Below are 26113 nucleotides of genomic sequence, written 5' to 3'. Positions count from 1 at the left end.
ATCTTAAGGGTTATGGAAGATCTGAGGAGGAAATCAATTATTTCAGGAAAGCCTTTTATAGCAGTGCTGTCTAATAGAAGTTTCTGCAATGATGACAAGGTTCTTTAGTGTGTGCTATCCAATACAATAGCCAGTAACCACATGTGACTACTGAGCACTTAAAATATGGCTCATTTGACTGAGGAACTGAATTTTAAATTTTAATTAATGTTAATAACTACATGTCGCTAGCAATTACTGTATTGGACAGCAGGGCTTTACAGGATAGAAAGTATTTGAGCTGAAGTATTGAAAGAAGGGAGTAAGGAATTGAAGGGGGTGGAGGATAGTACATTCCAGGCAATGGAAAGGGCACAAGCCACAGGAAGGGCTGTGAGGACGCCTTCGTGTGTTCAGGGAAGGCTGCCTGCGATATGTGGAATACGGAAAGAGAGAAATGAGGTTAAAAGGGTTAGGTAGGGCCAAAATAGGAATGCCCTTGAATACCAGGCTAAGGAGTTCAACTTCATGCCGCAGATAATGGGAAAACTTCAAAGACTTTAAAGCCAGGAAACATATGACCACACCCATGCTTTACCAAAACAAGCTGACCATAAGGTGAGTGACCCATTGAAAGAAGAGACTAAAGATGGGAAGGCCAGCCATGTATAAGACCACTGCAATACGCCAAGTTAGATCACGAAGACTCAGACGACTACAATCACAGTGAGAACAGAGATGAGGAATTCATTCAAGAGGTATTTTAGAGATAATGTTAGTGGGATGGGGTGGCCAAGAATAAGTCAAAGTAAATACTGCTAAGGTCTCAGCCTGGAAAACCAGATTCTTTAGGCACTTTCTACATTGACTGAAGGGATAGTTTATAGGCTCCTGCTCTAAGCTGTTTGTAAGAAAACAATCCAAATATCCATTAATAGCTTAAACGTTAAATAAATTATGGAATCATTTAAGACAGCATATTATATATTTATTAAAATCATTATTAAAGACTGTAACATCAGGGTAAAATGTTCATGATGTGGTAAGTGAAATAAGTTGGCTACAAGAAAGCACATACAGCTTTATCCCAGTTTTGTTTTATACACTGGCAGAATTTTTTAAATTAAAGGAATATGTCAAAAAGTCAACAGTGGTTTATTTTTTATAGAGGGTGTAATGAGCCATTATAATTTCTTTCTTGAATATTTTTTCTAATTGTCTATTTATACTACAACTATAGAATATTCTTTTTATTTAAAAATAAACTGTTTCTCTAAAGCACTGTACCTTACAGCACTGGAGCCTGTGGTAAACGGAAGCCTACAGCTGCGTCACCAACAGAAGGGAGTCTGACATGACCACTTATGTCTACTGCAGGTATGTTAGGGGAGACTAAATTCACAGCAAATTAAATCATGGTGAGGTTTTTTTTCTTTTGAAAAACCACAATTACAAAGCACAAAATGGATTATTTCCCATTTATTTCTGTCTTATCATATATGATTTATGTCTGTACATGTGCAACTACAAGTGGGAGTTTGGTATAAACCTATATTTTATTCTGTGTAGTCATGCAAAGAGAGAATGATTCTGCTTATACTCAATTTCAATTACTCAGGTTTATTTGATGTAGACACTATATGCTGAAGAAGCGGCTCAGCGAATACTAATCTTTTTTGATATGTTCATGCCAACCCTTCTTGCACTTAACAAAACCTGGCTTTCCAAGCTCTAAATTTAGATTTACAAGGAAATCCTGACCTGGTCTAGATAAGCCTACTTCAGAGGCATAAGGCTAGGGCAAATCCTCCTCCATCCTAGAAGCAATGTAATAACTTCCTTCATTACATAGGAAATGAATAGAATTTTTCAGCTATAACTTTAATCGTTTTGCCATATGAGAGGTTATATTTGTCTTGGGAAACCACAGGTACATTATAAAGAGAATCTTAACCTAACATTCCCAGCCATATGACAAGCGTTATTGTGATCATGTTACAGAAGGAGGAAACGGAGGGCTGGAATTAAAAGCACTTTTCCATTTTAGATATTTAGAAACCTGGTTTGATTTCCTTACTAAAATTAGCTGTATATCTTATTTCTGTGTTTTCTATAAAAACGCACTGGTAGAAAGGCAGTCTTTTCTCTGGGACACTTGTAAATAAGCTCCAAGCTAAGTACTAGCAATGGGTTCATTCAAACGGAGATAGTGTCAGATCTGGGACTAGGGCCAGGTCTCCTGACTTGAAATCTAGCGCTCCTCTCTGATGAGATTACAGTTCTTAAATTAAAATATATTTTCCCTGAGAGTTGGAACTAGGAATACATTTTAGATACTAGTTAGTGACACTTGGGAACATCAGCTAGCATTCAAAGCCAGAAACTGCCTTAGATGTTTTGGCTAACTACCACATGCTACATAGTGGGGAACAGTCACTAAAATCATCACTCCACAAAGAGAATTCAGAAATCTGCAACCACAATTAGCCACCAGTATCTTACTATGTTTCTATGATCTGATGTCCATTTCCATGGAAACAGAAAATGAAGTGAGAGGCAGCCAAGATAAGAGATGTCAGAACTTGTCAGGTTCGGTGGCTGGAGCTGAAAATGCTTTTTTTTTTTTTACAAACAGTATCAGCTGACTTCTGGCACATAATCAATTCTCAAGTTAAGCAATGTCAGCTTGCTTGGAGAAGCATAGAGCTGAAGAACAGGCTCAGATTTTTGAAGGCTTAAATTAGAAGGAGACACAAATTAGAAGAAAACTGTTCGAAATTCTAAATTTTTAAATCAAAAGAATGCAACAGAATTGTTTCAAATTTCACAAAGTGAACAGGAGAAACTCTCAACTGTGATGGGGGGAAACGCAGGACCAGCACAGAGCATTTTCTGTAACAAATAGCAACAGGGTGATGGCAGGAAAGAGGCAGAAGGCAGAGGAAACACACTGCACCAAGCGCACTGAGACAACAGAGTGTGTGGCCCTTTCAAGGAACTGGGAGCACAGCACTTTGTGTGGGGGAGGGGTATCACAGACGGCTTTCGCAAAGGAGGTGACATCTAAGCTCAGACCTGTAGGAGGAGACGGAGTTATAGAAGAGGGTATTCCAGCAAGAGGATGAGCATGAAGGAAGTCCTAGAGGCAAGACAAGACAAAATGAAGTCAGCAGCAGCAAACAGTTTAAGACAGCTGAACCAGAGAGTAGGGGTGGGGGAGTGAGCTGGGAGCAGGTCGAGAAAGGCCTTATTTCCCAAGTTAGATTCTGAACTTGTGTTTAGAAAACAGGTTGTCCTACTGAGTTTAAATCAGGAAAGTAACACAATGAGGTCTGCATTTAAGAAAGATTAGACTATCTCAGATTACACAAGGATATAGATGTAGAGTCTGCAGAGTTTTCCCAAGGAAGAGATAAGGGCTGACTGTCCTGGGGCAGGGGCAGCAACAGAAGTGGGGGAACAGGACACAATGAATATGAGCAGCGGGAGAAGAAGAAGGAGCCGAGGATGACACCCAGGATTTGGGCCTGAATAGCTACGTAGATGGTAGTGCCAATCATTGAGTCTCTGTCCCAAGCAAAGGAGGATCCTCATTTCAGGTGCGTGGGGGACGATGATGAGTTCCAGTCTGGACTTCCTGACTTGGAGGCATCCATGGGGCGGTCAAGCAGAGCTACCAAGTAGGCAGCTGCATGGGTGTATTCTACAACTTGGGATGGGTGTGGTAGGTGTGTCTACAACTCAGGGATGAACATATTCTGGGCTTCAAAACTGGGTGGAATTGCACAGGGAAAGCACAAGATCAGAAGAGATTCCAAGAGATAAACTGCAAAGGCTTGAGACTCTAGTCAAATGTTGGCTGCACCACTTACTAATTATATGACCTAGGGTTACTCAGTCTCTAAGCCTGGAAAATTAGGATAATTATACCTGTGCTGAGTACTAATATTTTAAGAATGAGTAGAGGAAGAGAAAACTATAAAGTAGAATGAGAAAGAAGATTAAAAAGTAGACACCACAGGAAAATGTAGTGTTATGGAAACTAATAGAAAAGAGTATTTCAAGATTAAGGTTCATAGATGAAATACTGCAGAGAGACCAATTAAAATAAGCATTGGAAAGTATACAAACAATTGAAAAAAAAAAAAAGACATCTCTAGTTACCCTAGCTAAAGCATGGTGGAGGTGACTACAGACAAAAGTAGATTGTAGATGAGAGAGTGAGAGACAGAGTTAGAAAATTTTTTCAAGAAGCTTTGCTGCAAGAGAGAAGAAAAATTAGACTGGTACTAAGTAGAATCAAAATACAGTTGCTTGTTTTTGTTCTTTTAATTGGGAGAAACTTATGCATTATGAATGAAGATGCTTTCAGCTGCAAGTAACAGAAAAGCTAACTAACAATGCTCAAACCATTGGGACATTTATTGTTTACTTAACAAAAAGTCTGAAAGCAGACAGTTCTAGGGTTTTTTCCGAATCTCAGTGATATCATCAGACCATGGCTCTTTCTATCTTTCTGCTCTGCTACAAAATAGTACCCACTGCCAGGCATCACGTCCTTAAAAAATATTCCCAACAAAAAGGAAGAAGAACAAACCTTGCCCCTCTGTTGGGAAGCAAAGCACCTAGAGCCACCTTCCCCTTTTCCCCCCAGCAGACTTTCCCTTATATCTCATTGATTAGAACTGGGATACCTAGGGCTGGCCGAGTGGCTCAGTTGGTTAAGAGCTCACTCAAGAGTTTGAGCTCTCAGCAACAGCGGTTCGAGTCCAGCCCGAGCTGAGCTGCCAACAGGTAGCAGGATGGCTCAGCTAAAAAAAAAAAAAAAAAAAGAACTGGGATACCTGGCCACTCTCAGCTCTAAGAGAAGCTGAGGAATTATGATTTTCTAGACTCTATTTTGAGGCAGTAAGGGAGATGGGGGTTGGGAATGACATTTACATAGCCAGCCAACACTGTCATATGCATGTTTAAATACTAATGTGAAAGAATTAATAAAGAAAAAGATGCCAAAGACACAAAAGGGAAGACGGCAAGAATGCGTTCAAATATCGGTAAGTTTTGTAAGCGGGCTGAATGGGAGTTGAGTAAACTTGCACCATATAAATTTTATTTTCTTTGTGAAGCATAAAATGGGACCATCCAATAAAAGTTGAGGGGGAGTAAAATAGCAGTCTTCAGAACAAAGAAGGTTTTAAAATATTTCCTGTTGAGAATGTCAGAGAGGGCTACCTAGGTTAACCTAGGGGGCTAACAGGTTTCTAGGCAAGAGAGAGAGAGAAAAGAATGAAAGAAAAAACTTCCTAGGGATTACTGGACAACAGAGGATTCACTCAATGTTAGAAACCATTCATTCATAGTGCCAGTTACAAGGACCTCTCTAGCAGCATCCAACAGCCTGAGAGTAAGAATAGAAAAAAGCAGAATGCTGAATCCCTCCTAGACTGAAGTTAGGGTGGGTGATACAATGGAAAGACAAGGGTGCTAAAAAGTTGAAGTTACAAGCAAGCCAGTGAAATAATGGGTCATGCATATCTATGTTAGGAAAGAAATGAAAGGTATGAAAAGGCAGACAGATTGGGTTAGTCAAGGAACCTGAGGGGTCGTGGCCATAATAAAAGGGATGAAAGGCTATGGTAAAATGAGTGCTTCCAGGGGACAAGATCAAGGGTGTACCATGAAAATGGATGGCTAAATCAAAACGGAGGTTGGGGGCACTCACATTAAGAAGAAGAGATTGAAAGGCTAGGATGTTAATGGAATTGTCTACATGGACTCTGAAGTCATCCAAAATCGTGGCTAGAATTAGAGTGAACAGGAAGTGTCAATGTCTTCAACAAATGAAAAAAGGTGACCAAAGAAGAGAGGGAGAAGTTGGTTATAGTTTTAAGAACCATGACTATCAAAGGACTATAAGTGTGGAGGAGTACTGAAGCTGAAGCTGCCCTAGGAAATAAGAAGAATGTCAAACCTTACCCTAAACCCATAGGTAGGCAATAGGTGAAAGAATGAGCTGCCTCCACTTAAGAAGACTTCATGAAAAGTGGTTTCTGTAAGGAATCACAGTTTTCAGTAAAGGCATGGAGATAAAGGAGTTTTTAGTTAAGGATATTGAGAATTGATTTAATATAAATTGGAGCTATAAAAACACAAAACGAAAATTTGGAAAGAAGAGGAAGGAAACTTTAGGTTTAGGAGAAAGTAAGTCCTAAACAGTATAAAGAAGGAAAATCACATTGAATGATCACAGACGCTTATATTTGGGCAATTACGAAGAGTGCCAGGAATTAGTAGACCTGAAGGTATCCAAAAGAGCCGGTTCCAGCAGCCCCTATGGCTGCGACACTCTATAGCCCAGACCAACTAACTTTCAAGGAACCATTCTGAGTTACAAAACCTAGAAATTCTCAGAAACAATTGTCTCCAACATGCTGGATTAATAGCCAAATTTAGCTTTAGACATGCATTCATTCTGGAAAACAGTACTATTCACAATATATCTGTATAGTAAAGAATTTAACCTTGTTCAAAAAGGCCTCCCCAAAACTGGCCTTTGATTCAGCTGCTGGGAAGTGATCTCTAAGTTGTTTGCCTGGGGCCTTGAGCTAGCCAGAGAGTAACAATGCGATTTAGGATAGGGGGCTTTGGGTCATGCTCAGAGTACCTGGAGACTAGAGACTGAGATCAGTCACATGGACAATCAATCATGACTGTGTCACAGTGTCCCAATAAACACTCTGAATTCCAAGGTTCAGGTGAGCTTCCTTGGTTGACAAGTACTCCATGCACAGTGTCACACATCGATGCCAGGAAAGTAAGGTGCCCTGACTCCACAGACAACAGTAACTCCACATTGGTCATTTCCTGGACCTACCCTTTGCACTTCTTCTCTTGGCTGATTTTAATGTTTCCGCTCCTTATAATAAACCATACCCATAGGAATAATGGCTCAGCAAATTCTATGAGTCCTTCTAGCAAATTATTGAATCTAAAGGTGGTTTTGGAAACCCCCAAATTTGCAACTGGTGTAAGAAGTGAGGGTAGCCTTGTGGGGACTATGCCCTCTACTCTGTATTTGGTGTAAACTTTTGCAATATATGTTCTCCTTAAATCAATTTGTATGCAAGGGGAAAAAATTATTTGAAAAGAACTCAATACCTGAGGTTAGCTGAAATGGCCACTGAGTAATAACTAGTCTAATGAACTACGAATGGTCATCTGCTCCCATAAATTCCTCTGAGCAGTGAAGAAGTCTCAACAATTAACCACTAAGAAAAGTACCGTTGAATTTTAATCTGGATATAATAGACACTCGCTGTATCACTGAGACAGAAAGTCATTTCCCGTTACTGAATTACAGCTTGTTCTAGGTATTTGGGAAGTGCCATTGTGCCTAAGTGAAGTGTGATCAAGTCCAAATGATGAATACCTGAAGAACAACTTTAATTCAATATTTTAATTAAAAAAAGAATTTTATAGCTACTACAGTTTATAAATGAATTATATGACTGCAGTTACTGACATCATAGAAGGGTTTATCAACTTTCTTATTGCCAAACACAACTAAAAAGACTTTATAACTCACCCCCATATAAAAACTGCACCAAAATAACATATTACCTAAATTAACAAAAATTCAATTGAGATGGAATGAAAAATAGGCATTTAAATAGTGTCAGAGTAAAGAGATTTACAAAGACATTCTCTCAGGTATGCCTTACAATCTACAAAGTATAACATACAAATCTACAGCCAAATGACAAAGGAAAACTCTTTTTTTTTTTTACCAGTCAGAAGTGTTTTATTTTTTAAAAAAAGAAAAAGAAATAAAAAACCCTTTAAGCAAAAATGATTAAATTCAATATTAATTCAAGCTCTCAAAAACTTATCAGGGAGCAAAGGAGAACCAACAGGTGCTTCAGAGAAAAGCAGGCAGCTGCTGACAATTCTTTGGTGGAAACGTAAATTGCATATTCATACAAACTGCCCCAATGATTATCAAGCCTAAGTTTGGTTTTTCAAAAATAGGTTTAAAGATCTACCAAAGAAACCACACAGGCACCCCCAACAGTACAAAATTTTAACAATGAAGTTTAAGGATAGAGGAAAAAACAAATAGGATGATACACACAAATTATTTATAAAATAAGCCTTTCAACCCTACAAAACTAAAATGGGGAGACCTTATGAATGGTATACACATAAAACGAGGGTTAGTTGCACATGGAACAACCCTGAATAGCTTTCCAACGACTAAGCTATAAAATGACAGCTCAGGATACTATTAACATGGAGCTTTTCTTCTGGTTATCAGTCAATACGTATAAAATTTGAGTAAATTTTTTTATTCAATTGCCATCATGTTTTCCTTTTTACCTTTTCCCTAATTTTCTCCAGCAACATTTTGCCTTTGGTTTGACCAGTTGCACTCAATAGGTTTGGAACCTAAAGTGAGTATCAACTCTTATTGGAATATCACTTGGGAAATTCAATCCTAGAAAAGTCAAATTGTAACTGAAGTAATCTGACAAAGTTAAGCTGCCATTCTCAATGTGACAATGACCTCCATGTTAATCATTAGTCTAATGGCTTCTCATATGGCTAGGTCACATGACCCAATGTGATACTGGCATGCTCCCTGGTTAGGCACTGCAGAGCTATATGTGCAAACACCCACCCATTTAAGCTTTCAATAAATACAAAGCATCATTTAAAACATTTCAGTAGAATAAATAAAAAATACTGTGTTTCTATTGGCCTGTTTTGACTCTTGAACGGGCTTAGAGTACTGGTCACGAAACGGAAGACACAACAGTTACTTAGTTGTCACTCCAAGCTCTAGACTTCAGTACTTCCTGCTTTTCAAGTCTCAGCACCTTTTTTGCAGCAATAATGGTTCTTCATTAGCATCGCCACTGCAATGGGACCAATGTTCCCAAGTACTGAAATGATGTGACCAGCTTTCTTCCTGACTCCTTCAAAATCCACATCTCCAACCCACTTGGGTTTAGCAGTGATGGGATCTTGAATTCTATTTACTTCCACATCAATAATGGATGCTCCTTCCTAGATCATATCTGCTGTGATCAGATTTGGATCACTTGCAGCAGCAGAGACGACAATATCTGCAAGAACTGTATGTTTCTTCAGCTGCTGCTCTTTGGGAGTGTATCGATGAGATACTGTTAATAGTGGCATCACCCCTGAGACGTCCATGTGCCCCATCTGCGTGAAGCAACAGTACAATGGGCATGCCAACATTTTCTTACCTTCCAGCTGCAACCACATTCTTCCCTAGGGTTGGAATGCCAGGTCGCCTAATTATTTCCCACACATCCCATGGAGTAGCCGGTAACAAGGAATATTGGTCCAAACACATTCGACCTACATTAATTACATGAAAGCCATCAGCATCCTCATCCAGAGAAACAGCATTGCAGATCTTTCTCTCATCACTGCTCTGGAAGAGGCGGCTGAACAAGGTCATCTACATTATCATCACTATTTAGCTTCTGGATTAAATTCAACAGCTCTTCGTCTGAAACTGAAGCTGTTTTCACAGTTGCCTCACTGTAGACTCCCACCTCCGCAGTGGCCCTGGTTTTGTTGAGGATACTGGAGTGATTAGCAGGCTTCTTCCTGACCAGAGCCACGCTCAGGTGTGTGGCCATCTGTTGCCTCATGCCACCCACTCTCCCATCCCATGCCACACTTCCTGCTTGATCCGCTGGGCAAGTTTCCTTCCAGAAATCACAACAGCTTCATTTCAAACTACCGAGAGGTGTAAGGAATGATGGTGAAGACGGCAGTTCCTAGCGGCCACAATGGCGGAGGGCCACCACGGACACGAGGGAGGCAGCATCTTTAGCCAGTGCTGGTGTCAGTGCTGGGAATAAAAACTCTTCATAGTTTATATCAGTTAGCATTTCAGAGATGATATTAAAGAGTGTGCTTTCACTTTTTTAAGTGGAAACTTACACCTTGTAAAACTTCAATTGTACAGTTTAGTTAAAGGCTCAGCCTAGGGAATCAGAGGGATTACTTGTGGGACCCTGCCCAAATAATTTAATCCTGTTATGCCTCAGTTTCCTCACTTGCAAAATAAGAATAATAACACAACATCGTGTGGATTAAATGAAATAATACAGGTAAATAGTATAAGGCTTAGCACATAGTAAACACTCAAAAATAGGTAGCTGTTTTTAGTGGTATACAATTATCTAAAGATAATACATTACTTTTAATCTGATCTTTTCTACATTCTTATAACTGATACACCAGACTTAGACTCTGCTAAAATAAACTAATTATAAAGGTCTAACATTTGTTTCTATGGACATTTGTATAGGCTTGCCGTAAACACAAAAAAGAAATACCAAAAAGAAGGACGTTTTAATTCACCATGAGTCATTTCTTTTGGTGACTTTTAAGCAACATAAAATTAACTAACTTTACGTAAAACAACTATTAAACACATAAATATTTATGTAAGTTGGTATAGCATTATTTTCAAACTATGAATGACCACATAGCATTACAAAATTTTTGAAATCAATAAGTAAAGGTGCACAAGAACCAAAAGAAATCTATGGCGGCAGGTTTCATGCCTTTCTTATTTACAAGCTCTCTAAAAATGTAACCATTGGGAGAATGAATAAAGTCAGAGGGTAGGTTGCTTTAAAAAGTAGTAAGGAGACACTGATGATAGTCTTTGAAATTATTGACATCATGAGAGTTATACATTGAGAAGAATAGTCTGAGAACCTCTGGGTAAGTAATAAGGGAGAAAATTTAGTCAGTGATGGGAAAATGAACAAAACAAGCACCAGTAATTTAAAACAGTCTTTCAATAACAGAAAACCTGACCAAAATGAATGACATGGAATCACTCTGCAGTGATTGTGTAAACGGCAAAAGTACAATTCTATCAGCATTAAAGTAATCACAACAAAAATAATTAGTATATTTCATCAACTAGAAAACACCATAGATTGTAAGATACACCATTTTTTATAAACTACCAAAGAGAAAAGTATTAATAATTAAACTGACATGATGCCAAGACATTATTGATTAGAAAATACACTCCAATTGCAGAAATATTAAAATTTGAAATATATGTATCTTAAAATCAAGTAAATACAGTATCTGCCTAAATAATAAATAGGAGTCACAATCCTATGAAATCCCCAGTAATATCCATAACTCTCCCTCACAGCCTGTTTGGAATCTGTTCAAATCTTCTTCCAATTTAAACAGCTCCAGCAAGCTTCTAACCTCTGCTGTGACCCATGATTCCCCACCTGCTTCTGAGGAGACGGGGTGAGCACGTGCCCATCTAACAGGGGCCACAACTCTAAGAAGCTCTCCTAAGGGCCCAGTAAGTAAGCCTATATGACCTTTATTAAATCTCCTTAACTATGACTACAGAAGACAAGGCCCTACCTTTTCTAATTACCCTCATCCTAGACTCTGTTCAAATCCTTGTAGGTTATTCTTTAAAATCTGTATCAACAACACCAAAGAGTGAAAAAGTCAGGAACTTTTCTGAAGTGTTCAAGGTAGAAATGGGATATTATAAGAGTCTGGCAATTAGCCTCCTTGTAATTAATTCATTTTCTAAGGCAAATTGTTTTAGCCTCACTGGTTTTTGCTGCTAATGAATTGTGTCTGACATCATTCTATCTCCCTTTCATCAATATATTTCACTGGTTTAGCACATTTTTCTATTAGTGCTTCCTTTTACACTAATTTTAATTGCTGACTTCAATTGAATGAAACAGTACATTTTTTCAATTCTCTTATAAACAAGCCAGCATTCTGTATGCTGAATGTCATTTATGGCAGAGTTGCAGTCAGAGCCCACCCCTACATTAACTGACTACCCAGGACCTCTATTACTTCCCTCTAGTAGATGCACAAAGAAGGAAACGGGAAACATTTTTCTGTGTTGTCAGATACAAAAGAATACCCACGCACCATTGCTTTATCAATGAAACGCTGGCCAAGTTTACATACAATGATGACTTCAATTTCCTGGTACCTGTCTATGCTTTCTCTTTCTTGCTACTTCCTTTCCTGTAGATTCAGGCCTGGAGTTAAACCAGATGCCCTGTTTTACTCTAACCGTCCTTATTTCTTTATTAAGATGCCAGAAACATCATAGAAATCAGTTGCTGTACTCCATTTGGACTGAAGAATCAAACTATGCCCCTCCCCACAGTCTGTGTTCTGAGTAAGAATCTTGATTCTCTGTGTTCACTGCTGAGAATGAAAATTAATATGAAGGGCAAGATTCCACCCCTCTCCTTAGGAAGCACTTGAGCCAATGACAGGGAAGTAAAACTGCCCACAGCTTCAATCATTGCTAGGGTATGGATTAGCCTACAAATGGACTGAGAACATGTTTTTCACTCAGGAGAAAACAGCCCATCAAAGTAAACAAAGCTTTGAACTCAGAAGAGAGGGGAAGGTCAGAGATGAAAAACCTAATGCTGTATTGAAGCGTTCTAGGGAAAAAGGACATACAACTAGATAGATGAAGAAGCCTAACCTTGGCGAAAGGGAGAGCCAGTGTAAAGAAATAGTATATGATACACCAAATGGGAGAAGGGAAGATGACATGCTAGTTCCTGCACCCAGGACAGAGCAAGATGGGATTGAAAGGCCTACAACCTAAGGAAGAAATTCAAGGAACTGATGGCCAGGAATAGTAGAGTACCTTCCTCTTCCCAAGGTACCAAGAAGGCCGATCCCTGATGTAGAACAGAAGATAATCTGGCTCAGCCATGTAATAAGATGGCTGCAGCAGGAGCCTTCCCTGGATGTCAGGGTAGAAAAGAAGCTCTGAGAGTCAGGGCCCTCCCAGCCTTACAAATTACTCCAATCCAAAACTACACAGAACAAGAAGTGAGAAAGAGTATCAGTAGTTGACACTGGAGAACAATAACTCTCCTTTTTTACTTTCATCACTTTGTTTTATTTCTATTGTTTTCTTGATAAATTACCCATTTAAACCTGCAGGTCACTAAGTAGTTTTATCAGGTGAAATGCTGTCTCTACACCTGTGTTAACAGGGACCAGAATACAAGAGAGTAAAAGGGTGCAGTATTGACACTGACCACATCTACACCAACACTTGAGAAATCTGGCGCAAATGACTTGCGGTGGGCGGAGGAAATGCGAACAGTTGGTGCCAGCCAAAAAAGCTATAATAGCTTTCTGTCTTAGATATCTATAATAGCAACATGTAAAAAAAGAACATTACACTATTCAGAGGTGCATATATAAGTACTCAGTCATCACAGTGAGTTGGAGGTACTCATGTAAGTCATCACTTGTAATTAGCAGAAAAAGAAGGGGATTTAAGTAGGAGGAAATAACCAGCAATTAATATTTATAGGCTGTTCCTAACTCTTGAGAACTTGTTCTTTTTCTGATGCTAACTGCAGGAGTGTTGACATGGAACCTAAATGAATCTGTGAAATCTGATACCCTGTAACAATATCACCAACTTGAACAGTCAACACTATGTAGTAATATTCAGCCTTGCTCTCTAAGTTCCAACTTTGATTACCTTATGTAAAACAGTATCTGAAAATTATCAAAATTTCTAACATACATAAACATCTTGCTTATGACTACAAGTCAACAGAAGGTTTGTAACTAAAAGCTTTATTTTACAATTCTGAACTGTCTTACACATCCTTGTGTCCTCAGCATCTAACCAATACCCCAAACATAGTAAAAAGCCACTAAATGTTGCTGAAGATGACAAAAAAATCCAATGACGTATTAAAAGTACAGCAACTATTATCAGATGACAGCTCAATAAATAATTGTCAAATGAATGAATAAATGCATGGTAATCAAAAGAAACCCCTGCTAGATGCATCAAACTGAGCTATCCACTAGATAATACTGTCTCAGAAAAATATTTCAAAGAACTGGGCTTTAGTTATACTAAAATCTCTATTCCCTTGTTCACTAATTTATAGCTTTAAAAGGGAAAGAAGAATTCAAAACGAGGCTTAACATACTTGACTCTTTAGCCTCTGATGTAGGTCCCAAAGAAATCTAAGAGCTGAGTTATATTATATAGAAACTTTGCTTAATGTCTAAAGGGTTTTTAAGAAAAAAAATATGTCTTAGGTGCCTGAAAGACTACTAGCCTGTTCAACTGAATTAATTAGTGTTCTTCATTCCTTAATGCTTCACAAAGGCCTCATAAAGTATTCTTAAATATGAGACCTGCTAAGTACCTGATGATGCAAAAATCATAGAGAGGAATGAATAAGAAGGTCAGATGTCCCAAACTGACAATGAAGAAATTCAGTCACTTCATCTATAGTTAATGCATAGTCTGTGAAACTTTTCCATGGAAGGCAATAAATTTCTTTGGTATATTTAGATATGGCTAACTTAATTATCTTAAGAATATCATTTAAGGGGCTAGCCTAGTGGCTCAGTTGGTTAAGGGTTGGCTTGGGAGCGTGAGCTCTGAACAGCTGGGCCCCAGTTCAGTTCCTACATGAGGGCCAATGATACTGCCCTCTACAGCTAAGACTGTGAACAACAGCTTGACCTAGAGCTGGGCTGCTGTGAGTCGCCAGCAACGGCATAGGCTGCAGCCCCTGCTGCAGTGGGCTGCTGTGAGCTACCGTGAGTGGCAGGCAGCCAGTGTGAGCGGCTGTACAATGGCTGGGGAGCAACTGCCTCACCCAGGAAGAGCACAATGAAAATACCAATATGGGCCAGTGAAGCGACGTCCTCCACAACTAGACTGAAGAACAAAAGTACAGCAACTTGTCTGTACCACTTTCCTGATTCCTCAATTTTTAAAAAAAATCTTAAAAAATAAAAAAATGAATACCATTTAATATTTTATCTCTTTGCCTAAATGTCGGGAACTTCTGAAACTTAATATATCATACTATAAATGTGGATGAGGAAGGTAATTTATAATATATTAGTTATATAATGTCAAAGGAAGAAAAATGGTTAATTTCCTTAGGAACTGTTTAGACTATCAATAACTAAAAGAAGGTCCTTTGAAGTAATTTTCTCATGCCTCCATATACCTTAAAAGTCAGAAGGTCTCCAGATCTAGTACCACTGCCAAATAGGGATTTACATATGATTGAGGTAAGTACAAGTGCCTTACTATTACTAATATTTAAAGATAAACATTGAATTGTTTAACAGTTCACATTAAGTTGACCTATAATGATAATTGGTATAATAATAATTTTTTTGTATAGAATACTGTAGGAAATCAAGTGAGTTATAGATTAGAAAATATGTTTTTGTTTATATGGACTTTATACTGAAATAATACTGGAAATAAAATTTTATATATATATTTCTACAACACATTGTTCAATATTTAATAAACCTCTGTTACCTCAAACATCAAATACAGGAAAAAATCTGTTTATTAATTATCCTGTTAAATACTGGGAAAAATATACCTATTACAGCTTCTTGTATAATCACTCGCCATTTGAGAAATGATGTCTCCAGCTCCTTTGGCTCTTCCCATGGGGCTGCTTAGGAGGCTCAAAAATTTTTTTTCACTTTATACAGGATTAAGCAGAGCTTAGTCCACACTGAAAAGCAAAATTCTTTAGGAAACCAAAGGCTGAGAACATTCCTTATTCAGAAGTGAAATTCCATTGTCAGGGAAATCACTAATACCAGCTATCAAGGGAATATGTCTCATTCCTATTGCAGGATCAGCTAAAGTGAAACTGCTTCTTTAGTTGCTAGGAAACAACCAACTCATTATATGCCATTATCAGAAGCCTAGAGAAGAAAACTGGCATCTGCTTCACATTTGGGGATACTGGAGATTGAACTAAAAGCACTGAAACTGCTGCCAACATCCCTGGTCTCTGGGGTTTACACTGTGACCGCAGCAGGTGCTGACACCAGACGAGCCTTTGAAGTTTTCCTTGCTGTAGCTCTTTTCTAATAACTAAAATTATATTTTCCCAATATCCCATATTTTCAAACTCAAAGGTTCTAAGACAAGACTTCCTCATTTGAGTTAAACTAATTATATCTATGTTGAGCACAACTTAGGAAAAAAAATACTACTCAGAAATCTTAACAAATAACAGAAAAATGTAAAACTATTAGTTATTCATTGAGCAAAAGGTACTAGGTGTTTATGCATTTAATTACTTTAAATCAAAATGGAAAATAAAACTTTCGAAACTCAGGAGAATAAAAGAGAAGACATAGTGATAAATCCAGTACTCAAAATGACATTCTAGCATTTATCTGCCTCATTTTCCTAATTGACCATAAAGTTTAACTTCTCTTTTTACCGTCTGGCATGCTTTTTTGCAATGCATCACAAAATGCCTTCATAAACATATACCATATTTATTTATCAAGCTCTTCCCTTCCTTTTATCAGATGAGGTTGGAAGGAGGTGGGGCGAAATTATGCAGATAAATTACTAGACATTGCCAAGTTGAAACCAGGAGGCTCCCTATACTACTGCTTCTATATCCAGAAAAATAAGTTATCCTTTCAGAAGAGGAGCAGCTGTTCATAAAAGAAGTTGACAAACCATCTTTTTTCACCAAATTACAAAGAATAATTCTGGTAGGGCTCCCCCATCTTAATATAATTCTTTGCCCCACCTCCCACTCTAATGCTCACCTCATTTCATTTACTCACAGCTGTCACTCTTGGCTAAATAATGTTTCCCTGATATTACTTCATATTTTTATTCTCAAACAACTCAGCTCCATTCCCCGACCCTGCTTACCTTCTCCCAACCTGACTGTTACCCATCTACCTCTGTGTCTTATGAAACATCACTTCCACTTAGGCTTGCCAGATTTAGCAAATAAAAGTAGAGGACCCTCTCTCAGTTAAGTTTGAATATCAGATACACAAGTAATTTTTTAGTGTGAATATGTCCCAAGCAAAATTTGGAACATACCCAATACTGAAAAATTATTCACTTGTATCTGATACTCAAACTTAACTAGGTACATCCTGTACTTTATCTGGCAACCTTATTACCACCCCACTGTGAGATAGGTACCTTGATACTTGACATTTTTTTCACTTTAACAGAAACCTGCCTTCCCTCAGAAATATTTCATTTCCAAAGTTAATCAATTAAAAAAGAAAAAAGAAAAGCCTAACTTTTCTACACCTGTCCTCCCACAGCTACTGAATCGCTTCTTCACCATAATTGCTCGTTTCCAATTATTTGATTCCTCCGATTTTACCCAGCCTCCTGATCCCTCCGGACTACTGGGTTGTTGGAAAAGTCATGACATATTTTTTTTCTATGTTTTTTGTTGCAAAAATGTGTCATGACTTTTCCAACAACCCAATAGATGTCTTCCTGGAAGTCAGGACTTGACTTCAGTGTTCCCCTCATTAATGCCCTAGATACATTTCCCCTTTGGACTTTCTGCCATGCCAATCCTGGATCCAACAACAGTTTTGCCCATGTCCACTTGCAGGCTTCAGAGAGTTGCTATAGAGTTGGCAAACTAAAAAAATCATGATATTTTTCATCTAGTGGGCCTTTGATGCAACACAGGGATCCTATCATTCATCTCTTTTTTTTTTTTAATTCTTCTGAAAGCAGTTAAAAAGCACTGCCTCTGAACTATCATATGCCTAAACCTGATTTCAGAACCACCAGTACTAGCATCATCTGGGAGAATCTATTATAAAGGAAAACCCCTTGGCCCTCCCTTGGACCTGCTGAAGGAAAGTCTTCAAATGGGGGAGTGAGACACAGAGGCTATACATCTACATTTTCAGCTAGCTCCCTAGATAATTTTTATAAATAATGAAATTTGTGAACCAAATTTTCTCTGTTGAATAAATCCACTATCTTTTTCCTTCCACTGAGAAGATCGAGGAAATAATAACTTGTTAACCTCCTTTTAGTTACAGGTGTGATGGGGTTTGCTCATCAGCTCTTCTTTCCACTCGCCAAACTCGGAGCTATACGCTTATTTTCCAAAAATAACTCATCCATTAAACTTTTAAGCCCATTCCCTTTTGCTTCTTTCATAATACTCCTCTTTCAATAATCCTCTCACTTTCTAGAAGCTTCAGTCCCTCTTTACTGTGTCCTATACCTTGGAAAAGGTACGGCTATCCCTTTTGAAAAACAAATGAAAAAGACCTTCATTTGATACCATTTCCCCTTATGTCTCCATCCTGTTTTCTTTTCCTTTTCCCCACCCCTTCAACGCCCCTGCATGGTCTACTTTATCTAATAAGCAGAATATGCCTATACTTCCACTGTCTTGCTATAAAGCCATTTTTAAACCCCTATGAACTGAATTTTGTCATTCACTGTACTACTAAAGGACCACAAATGGCCACCTAACATCTATTATCTCCTAGCCCTTTTTCAATCCTCATTCTCACTGAGCAATCATGCTTAAAACTCTGCAAACCAATGATTGCCAAACTTGTCTACACACTGTAATCAGCTGAAGACCTCCAAAAATGCAACCCAGAAGCATAAGAACCTTCTTTAGTTCAAGAATTTTTATAGAGCTTAATCTGGAGCCCACCCACCCCCCCTTCCCTTCCCAGAGGTCAGTGGGTGGGACTCAAAGTTCCAACCCTCTAAACACTTGGTCTTTCTGATGAACAGCCTCATCCTGAGCCTATCTGGGGCTCCACCCTAGGTTACTAGCATGAACTCAGGTGTGCTCAAAAAGGCGCTCCTTATGACTGACAAAAGACACTCCTATTTCTCAGGAAATTCCAAAGGGTTTTAGGTGCTTTGTGTCAGGATCTGAGTACAAAGAATGAATATATTTCCTATTATACCACAACTATAAAAAAATATATAAACCTTGACCCTTATCTCACTTCACACACAAAAATTAATTCAAGATGTATAAGCCAAAACTACAAAGCTTTGAGAGAAAAATACATGAGAATATCTTTACAACCTTGGGGTAGATAGACAAAGATTTCTTAGCGAGAACACAAAAAGTACTAAGCATTAAAAAAAAATTTTTTTTGATAAATTGGATTTTGTGAAAATTTAAAACTTCAGCTCATCAAAAGGCAAACCACAGTCTGGGAGAAATATTCCTAGTACATATATCTGACAATGAACTCATAGCCAGAATATATTAAAACTCTTGCAACTTAATTACAAAAAGAAAAATGAGCTGATAAAAAAATGAGTGAAAGACTTGACAGACACTTCACAAAAGATACAGCAATAACTAATATTCATGTGAAAAAGGACTCAACATCATTGACCATCAGGGAAGCATAAATTAAAACCATAAGAAGATATTTTATACCCACTAATGAAGAGACAAGACTGACAACACCGAATGTTGGCAAAGATGTGAAGCAACTGGAACTCTTATGAACACTTGTACAAGTATTTAAAGCAGCATTATTCATAATAGCCAAAAACTGGAGACAAATCAAATGTACATCAACAGAAGAACAGATGAACAAGACTTGGTTATATTCATGCAATGGAATACTACACAGCAATAAAAAAGGATTCAACTACTGATATATGCAACAACAAGCATGACTTTCAAAAGCATTAGGTTAAAAGAAAAAACAAGATACAAAAGGCTAGATCCTATAGGGTTCCATTTGTATAAAGTATAAGAACATGCAAAACTCATTTATGGTGACAGAAATCACAACATTGATGGACTTAATGGTTGGAGGATTGAATAAAAAGGATACCAAGGAAAGTTTTTAGTGGGAACAGAAATGTTCTCTTTCTGGATTGGGTTATGGTTACATAAGTATATACATTTATCAAAAATCACTGGACTATACATATAGGATTGTGTATCCCATTGCATGTACAAGTTTAACTTAATAAAATATTGTAAGGGAGAGAGAAAAAAACTTTAAACCTGACTTCTTTTTTTTTTTAATTAAAAGTTTATTGGGGTGACAATTGTTAGCAAAGTTACCTAAGTTTCAGATGTACAATTCTGTAACACATCATCTATATATCCATTGTGTGTTCACCACCCAGAGTCAGTTCTCCTTCCATCACCTTATATTTGATCCCCTTTACCCTCATCTACCACCCTTCTCCCCCCTTACCCTCTGGCAACCACTAAACTATTGTCTATAAGTTTTGTTCTTCATTTGTTTTTCTCATTCTTTTGTTGTTTTCAGTTTTATATACCACATATCAGTGAAATCATATGGTTCTCTACTTTTTCTGTCTGACTTATTTCACTTAGCATTATATTCTCAAGATCCATCCATGTCGCAAATGGCATTATTTCATCTTTTCTTATGGAAGAGTAGTATTCCATTGTGTATATATATATACATCAACTTTATCCAATCATCTGTCGAAGGACACTCTGGTTGTTTACATGTCTTGACCACTGTAAATAAAGTTGCAATGAACATCAAAGCACATGTATCTTTATGGATAAATGTTTTCAGATTTTTTGGGTAGATATCCAAGAGAGGGATTGCTGGGTCATATGGTAATTCTATTTTTAATTTTTTGAGGAATATCCACACTGCCTTCCATAGCAGCTGCACCAATCTGCATTCCCACCAACAGTGTATGAGGGTTCCTTTTTCTCCACAGCATCTCCAACACCCGCTATATTTGTATTGTTGATGATAGCCATTCTAACTGGTGTGAGATGATATCTCACTGTGGTTTTTATTTGCATTTCTCTAATGATTGGTGATGTTGAGCATTTTTTCATATGTCCATTGGCCATCTGTATGTCCTCTTTGGAGAAATGTCTATTCAGGTCCTCTGTCCATTTGTAATTGGATTGTTTGGTTTTTTTATTGTTGAGTCGTATGAGTTCCTTATACAGTTCGTCTATTAGCCCTTTGTTGGAGACATTGTTGGCAAAAATCTTCTCCCATTTCATTGGTTGCCTCTTTATTCTGGCGATGGCTTCTTTTGCTGTGCAGAAGCTTTTTAGTTTGATATACTCTCATTTATTTTAGCTTTCACTTCCCTTGCCTTTGAGGTCAAATTCATATAATGCTCTTTGAACCAAAGGTCCATAAGTTTAGTACCTATGCTTTCTCCTATGCAGTTTATTGTTTCTGGTCTTATGTTTAGGTCTTTGATCCATTTTGAGTTAATTTTGTTACATGGTGACAGATAGCAGTCTAGTTTCATTCTTTTGCACATGGCTTTCCAATTCTCCCAGCACCATTTATTGAAGAGGCTGTCTTTTCTCCATTGTATTAAGCCTGACTTCTAATTCAACACGACAGACTGACCACAAGTATTTATCTTCTGCTCTCAAAACAGTAACTGGGAGTAAAAAGTATAACTATTGCACTGTGTTGTACAACTGAAACTAATTCTAAAAAATGTGTATTTCATAATAAAAAATAATTTAATAAAAAAATAGTAACTGGGAAAGGACATGAAAGGAACTTGTAGAACATTGGTATTTTATTTATCTTGTCCTGAAGGATGAGCAGATAGGTCTTTTCACTTTGGGATACTCCATCTATCTGTACACTTATGATTCACATACTCTTCTGTATATATGTTATACTCAATTTTTTTTTAAACAGCCAATGAATCAGGTACCCTCTACTCTCTACTGCAATCCACTACTACACAGAGCATCTATCCAGCTACTAAATTTTCACAAAGGATGTTAAACTTACCAAATGCTGATTTGCTTTCTCAAGCAAAACAAACACTTATTAATTAGCGCTCAGATGATTAGCATGGTCACAGTGTGGACAAAAAATACCATCTTTTCAGCTCTCATTAAAATGCACAGGTAACAAAAGTGACTTTACAAAAGACTGTAAGGTAAAGATGGATTCTAACATCCAAATACCCTAGAGGTTACTCTAGGTATCCTTTAAGTATTTCAATAAAATAAGTTATGGATCCATTTTCTCACTCCATTTTTCATCCTGATAAAGTATGTTTGCTAAAACTCAATCTTCAGCACTTACCAGAGTGAACTGTGACTTTTATACAATTTATGTGTCAGAGAGCCAATTCTCCAAATCTCCACTAGGTCCTCTGCCAGACTATCAAATTCACTAAATATTTTTAAGCTGAGCATTTGATAGGTGTTGAGAAGAGCACTGAATAAAATCAGATGACTAAAGTGTTGAGATCATGGCTGAATTCAGAAATTCAAAAATTGTATCATGCCAACAATTAACACAATTATTCTACATTCTCTGACAGTATTCAGCAGTTGGTAAAAGAGGCTGGGTTACAGCAGGACACTGACTGAGAATGTGAGTTTGGGATCTTGCCCCTCCCCCTCTTCCCCAACACCCACAAAATAAAAAAAATAACATTCTCTGGTTCCTTCAGACTTTTGATCCTTTCACCTCTGGTCTCAAAACATTTCTTCATTTATAAAAGCAGGTACTAAATATAAGTTTGAACTTCAGGCACAATCTTTTTGTAGCCTAATTAATTTATACTATCAGGTTTGATCCTACTTATTCTGTGGGAGACTCCTTTGCCCCTCTCCTGAGGGCACGTGCACACATGCTCTCTCTCTTCTACCCTCAAGGGTTCATCTGCAGAGATGCTCCTGTCACCAGTTGGAATTTGAGATTTAAAAGGATCTCTGAGATTCAAAGAGGACACTTAGGGGTAGGAAAGCGAGAACTCGTGTACATCTTGCTGGAGACTGGCTATGGGGTACGGGGATCCCGCACCCCTGAGCTGGGAGCCCAACACTTGGCCTGGATCTGTGTCTCTTATCACTGACTTGAATCTCTGGGGAAAGCGGACGTATTTCCACATTCTAATGGCCATCCATAAAGGCTTTGGGGGAATTCTGAATCATTTCCTGTTGAGAATTATCACACTAATATAGGAGAGGGAAAATTCATATTTAAAATATTCTAACAACAAAATCAGAATTCTCCTTTTGGTGTTTCCACATTCCTATTGACTCTAACTTTAACTATAAACTAAATAAATATTGGTTTAGAATTTCCTTTAAAAAAAAACACACACAACAGGCTAATTTAATCAACACAAATCAAGGTAAAAAAGGAATTGGTAGGAAAAGGGTGTTGTTGGGAGTATAACTGAGTTGACCAACTGTGGAATCTGAATGTAAAAGAAGAAGAAATGCAGTCAAGGGACTTAAATGCACTAAGAAAATAAGAGGATTGTGGGATTGAGATCAAAGAGTACATTTATCAGAACTCATACACACACACACACACACACACACATCCCCACACATATAGAAATATCTATGATTGCAATTGTCAACCTATATCATGGTACCTGACCCAAAGTAAAATCTGAATAAGTAAAATGTAATTGATGTAAATTGATGGAGAAAATCCAAATTACTTATAATATTTACCTAAAATATAATTCACTGTAAATTCACAGCTACTTAAGAAAAAATAAAATTTATTCCTATGAATAACATATAGCCCATCTGATATTTCTAGATTATCCAACAACTGTTCTCTTCCTTAAGGATAAATTAAAGTTGATTGGATAGATATTATATACATAAAAATTTAGTAATATGTACTCAGACTAAAACAAAACTTTGTTTTGTTCTGAAGTGATTTTAAATCACAAGCACTATAGTTTACATAATTTTTTTTCTACATCTGAGTAATTTCTACACTGCCCTTATAACTCATATTGGCCAAAATGAGATTAACCATAAATCTAAAGAAGGCATATTACTTATAAAATAGATTTCCTCATCTTACTGCAGACTCAACAGAGCAACAGAACAATATAAAATAAAACATTAGGATTTTTAACACTCATAAGCAATAGGAAAGATTAAATCATGTAACAATGAAATCTGGTCTTGGCACCACATAACTCATTATACATTCAGTCTATCAACTGGATTCTTTTGCAAAATATCTCAAACCTAAGTGCAAATTTTAACTGCTCTCCAATCAGCAAATGCATGAACCACAGTATGCCCATAATAAAATGATACTTAATACAGTGTTCTTACCTGCCTCAACAGTTTCTCAATGGCTGACATTACCATAAGGCCCCTCCAAACAACTGGTGCAGTCTCTTCAACTAGGAAGCCCATGGACATACTGCAACAGTAAACCAAAAACACAACTAATTGACATAAATTAATCAATATTATTCTGAAAAGTAACATAAAGTAAAAAAGATATGCTCACCAAGCAATACCATAATTCAAAAGAGGCCTCATTAGGTTGCCTGAAATAAGAAAAAAAATCTCTTTTAGATGAGTAAGTCATTATACATAAACATACTGACTTGTTTTGGCAAAGACTGTCAGATTAAAAACATAAATAGCTACTCAACTGCTGCTCTTTTGAATTCCAACTAATTCACCTCAATTTACAACAGTTTAAATACTTCAATAGATGCAGCATATAAAAATAGTTGGGATATTGTTTTATTAAGAAACAATTCATTTACCGTTTACAAACATACTTCTAAAAAATAGTCTCAATAAGTAATTTTTCCACCCATTTTATTCATATAGATATACAAACTACATATATGTGTTTATCTATTTAGTATGTGTATACATGTATATTTGCATACACGCATGCACACACAAAGACATCTAATCAATTCTATTTCTTTTTATTTTTTTCTTTACTTGATGAACTTGAAAAGTATACAAATCCAAAAAAAGTGAAAAAATTCTATTTTGTACCTCTACATAATAAAAGCCATATACAAAAAAACCCATAGTAAACATCATACTCTATTGTAAAAGATTGAAAGTTTCTCCTCTAAGATCAGGAACAATACAAGAATGCCTACTTTTGCCACTTCCATTCAACATAATACTGAAAGTTACAGCCTGAGCAACCAGGCAAGAAAAATAAATAACTAGCCTCCAAATTGGAAAGAAGTAAAATTTTCTCTGTCTATAGATGATATGATCTTATATATAGAAAACCCTGAAGATTCCACCAAAAAAACCACTGTTAAAGCTAATAAATGAGTTCAGCAAAGTAGCAGGATACAAAGTCAACATACAAAAATCAATTGCATTTCTTTACACTAACAATGAACAATCTGAAATGAAAATTATGAAAACAATTCCATTTACAATAGCATCAGAAAGAATCAAATAGTTAGGAATTAACCAAAGAGGTGAAAGATTTGCACAATGAAAGTTATAAAACATCATTTATAGAAATTAAATAAGACATAAATAAAAGGAAACACATCTTATGTTCACTGACTAGAAGACTTAGTAATGTTATGATGTCAACACAACCTAAGGCAATCTACATATTCCAGTTGTGTAATTATCAAATACATTAATCGAATGCACTAGGCATTTAAGTTCATCATCTTAAACAAGCTTCTGCTGGCCCCTTGATATTGTTTTTTGAATAATGGAAGTTCTTACTTTTTATATAATCAAACTAATCCATGTTTTTCCTTTACAGTTCATCGTTTGGGGTCTTATTTAAGAAAGCCTTCCCTAATAAACTGTCATTGAGATATTCTCTTATATTGTCTTCTAAATACTTTATAATGTTGTACTTCACATTTAAGTCCTTAAACCATCTGGAATTAATTTCTATGTATGGTGTAAGGACCCATTTTCTTTTAATTTTCATGCAGATAATAAATTGTTGCACCATCAACAATCCGCAATGTCAGCTCTGTCATAAATCAGGTTTCCATATATGTGTAAGTCTGTTTCTAGGCTCTCTATTCAGTTCCACTAGCATATCTGTCTATCCTTGAGCCAATTCAAAACAGGCTATGTAGTGCTGTAGCCATGTAATGAGTCCTTCTATGTGGCAGAAGAGGTCCCCTACCCGGTTCGCTCTCTTCAGGAATGTCTTACCTATTCATGGCCTTCTGCTCATCTTTATAAATTGTAAGTTCAACTTGGTCACTTTCCACAAGTGGAGTTTTCATTGAATTTGCAAGATTAGAATTGACATCTTTATAAAATTTAGTCTTTCCTATCCATGAACATCATTTGTTTCTCCATTTATTGACACCTTTAAAATCTTTCAATAAAGCTTTAGAATTATTTTCCACGTACGATTTGCATATTTTTTGTTAGATTTATTCCTAGGTGACCTGCATTTTTGAAGCTATTTGTATCTTTATCAAAATTGCATCTTCTGGGCCGGCCGAGTGGCGCGATGGTTAAGA

General features: G+C 37.0%; 1 protein-coding gene and 1 pseudogene across 4 annotated transcripts in view; both read right to left on the bottom strand.

The window, feature by feature from the left end:
- NUBPL (NUBP iron-sulfur cluster assembly factor, mitochondrial) overlaps positions 1-26113 on the bottom strand; it is a 195752-nt gene that overhangs the window by 97390 nt on the left and 72249 nt on the right. For all 4 annotated transcript variants that reach the window (XM_019656760.1, XM_019656763.1, XM_019656762.1 and 1 more), the window contains 2 exons: positions 24133-24172; positions 23952-24042 (listed from right to left, as the gene is read on the bottom strand). In XM_019656760.1, coding sequence (XP_019512305.1) covers positions 23952-24042; positions 24133-24172 — 131 coding nt within the window. The remainder of the gene's footprint in view (positions 1-23951; positions 24043-24132; positions 24173-26113) is intronic.
- On the bottom strand, positions 8795-9905 carry LOC109390366 (bifunctional methylenetetrahydrofolate dehydrogenase/cyclohydrolase, mitochondrial pseudogene; annotated as a pseudogene).

This window comes from Hipposideros armiger, unplaced genomic scaffold, assembly GCF_001890085.2.
Source record: "Hipposideros armiger isolate ML-2016 unplaced genomic scaffold, ASM189008v1 scaffold_265, whole genome shotgun sequence".
Taxonomy (NCBI): Eukaryota; Metazoa; Chordata; class Mammalia; order Chiroptera; family Hipposideridae; genus Hipposideros; species Hipposideros armiger.
The sequence above is the reverse complement of the archived record's forward strand: the minus strand, read 5'-3'. Positions and strand labels throughout refer to the sequence as shown.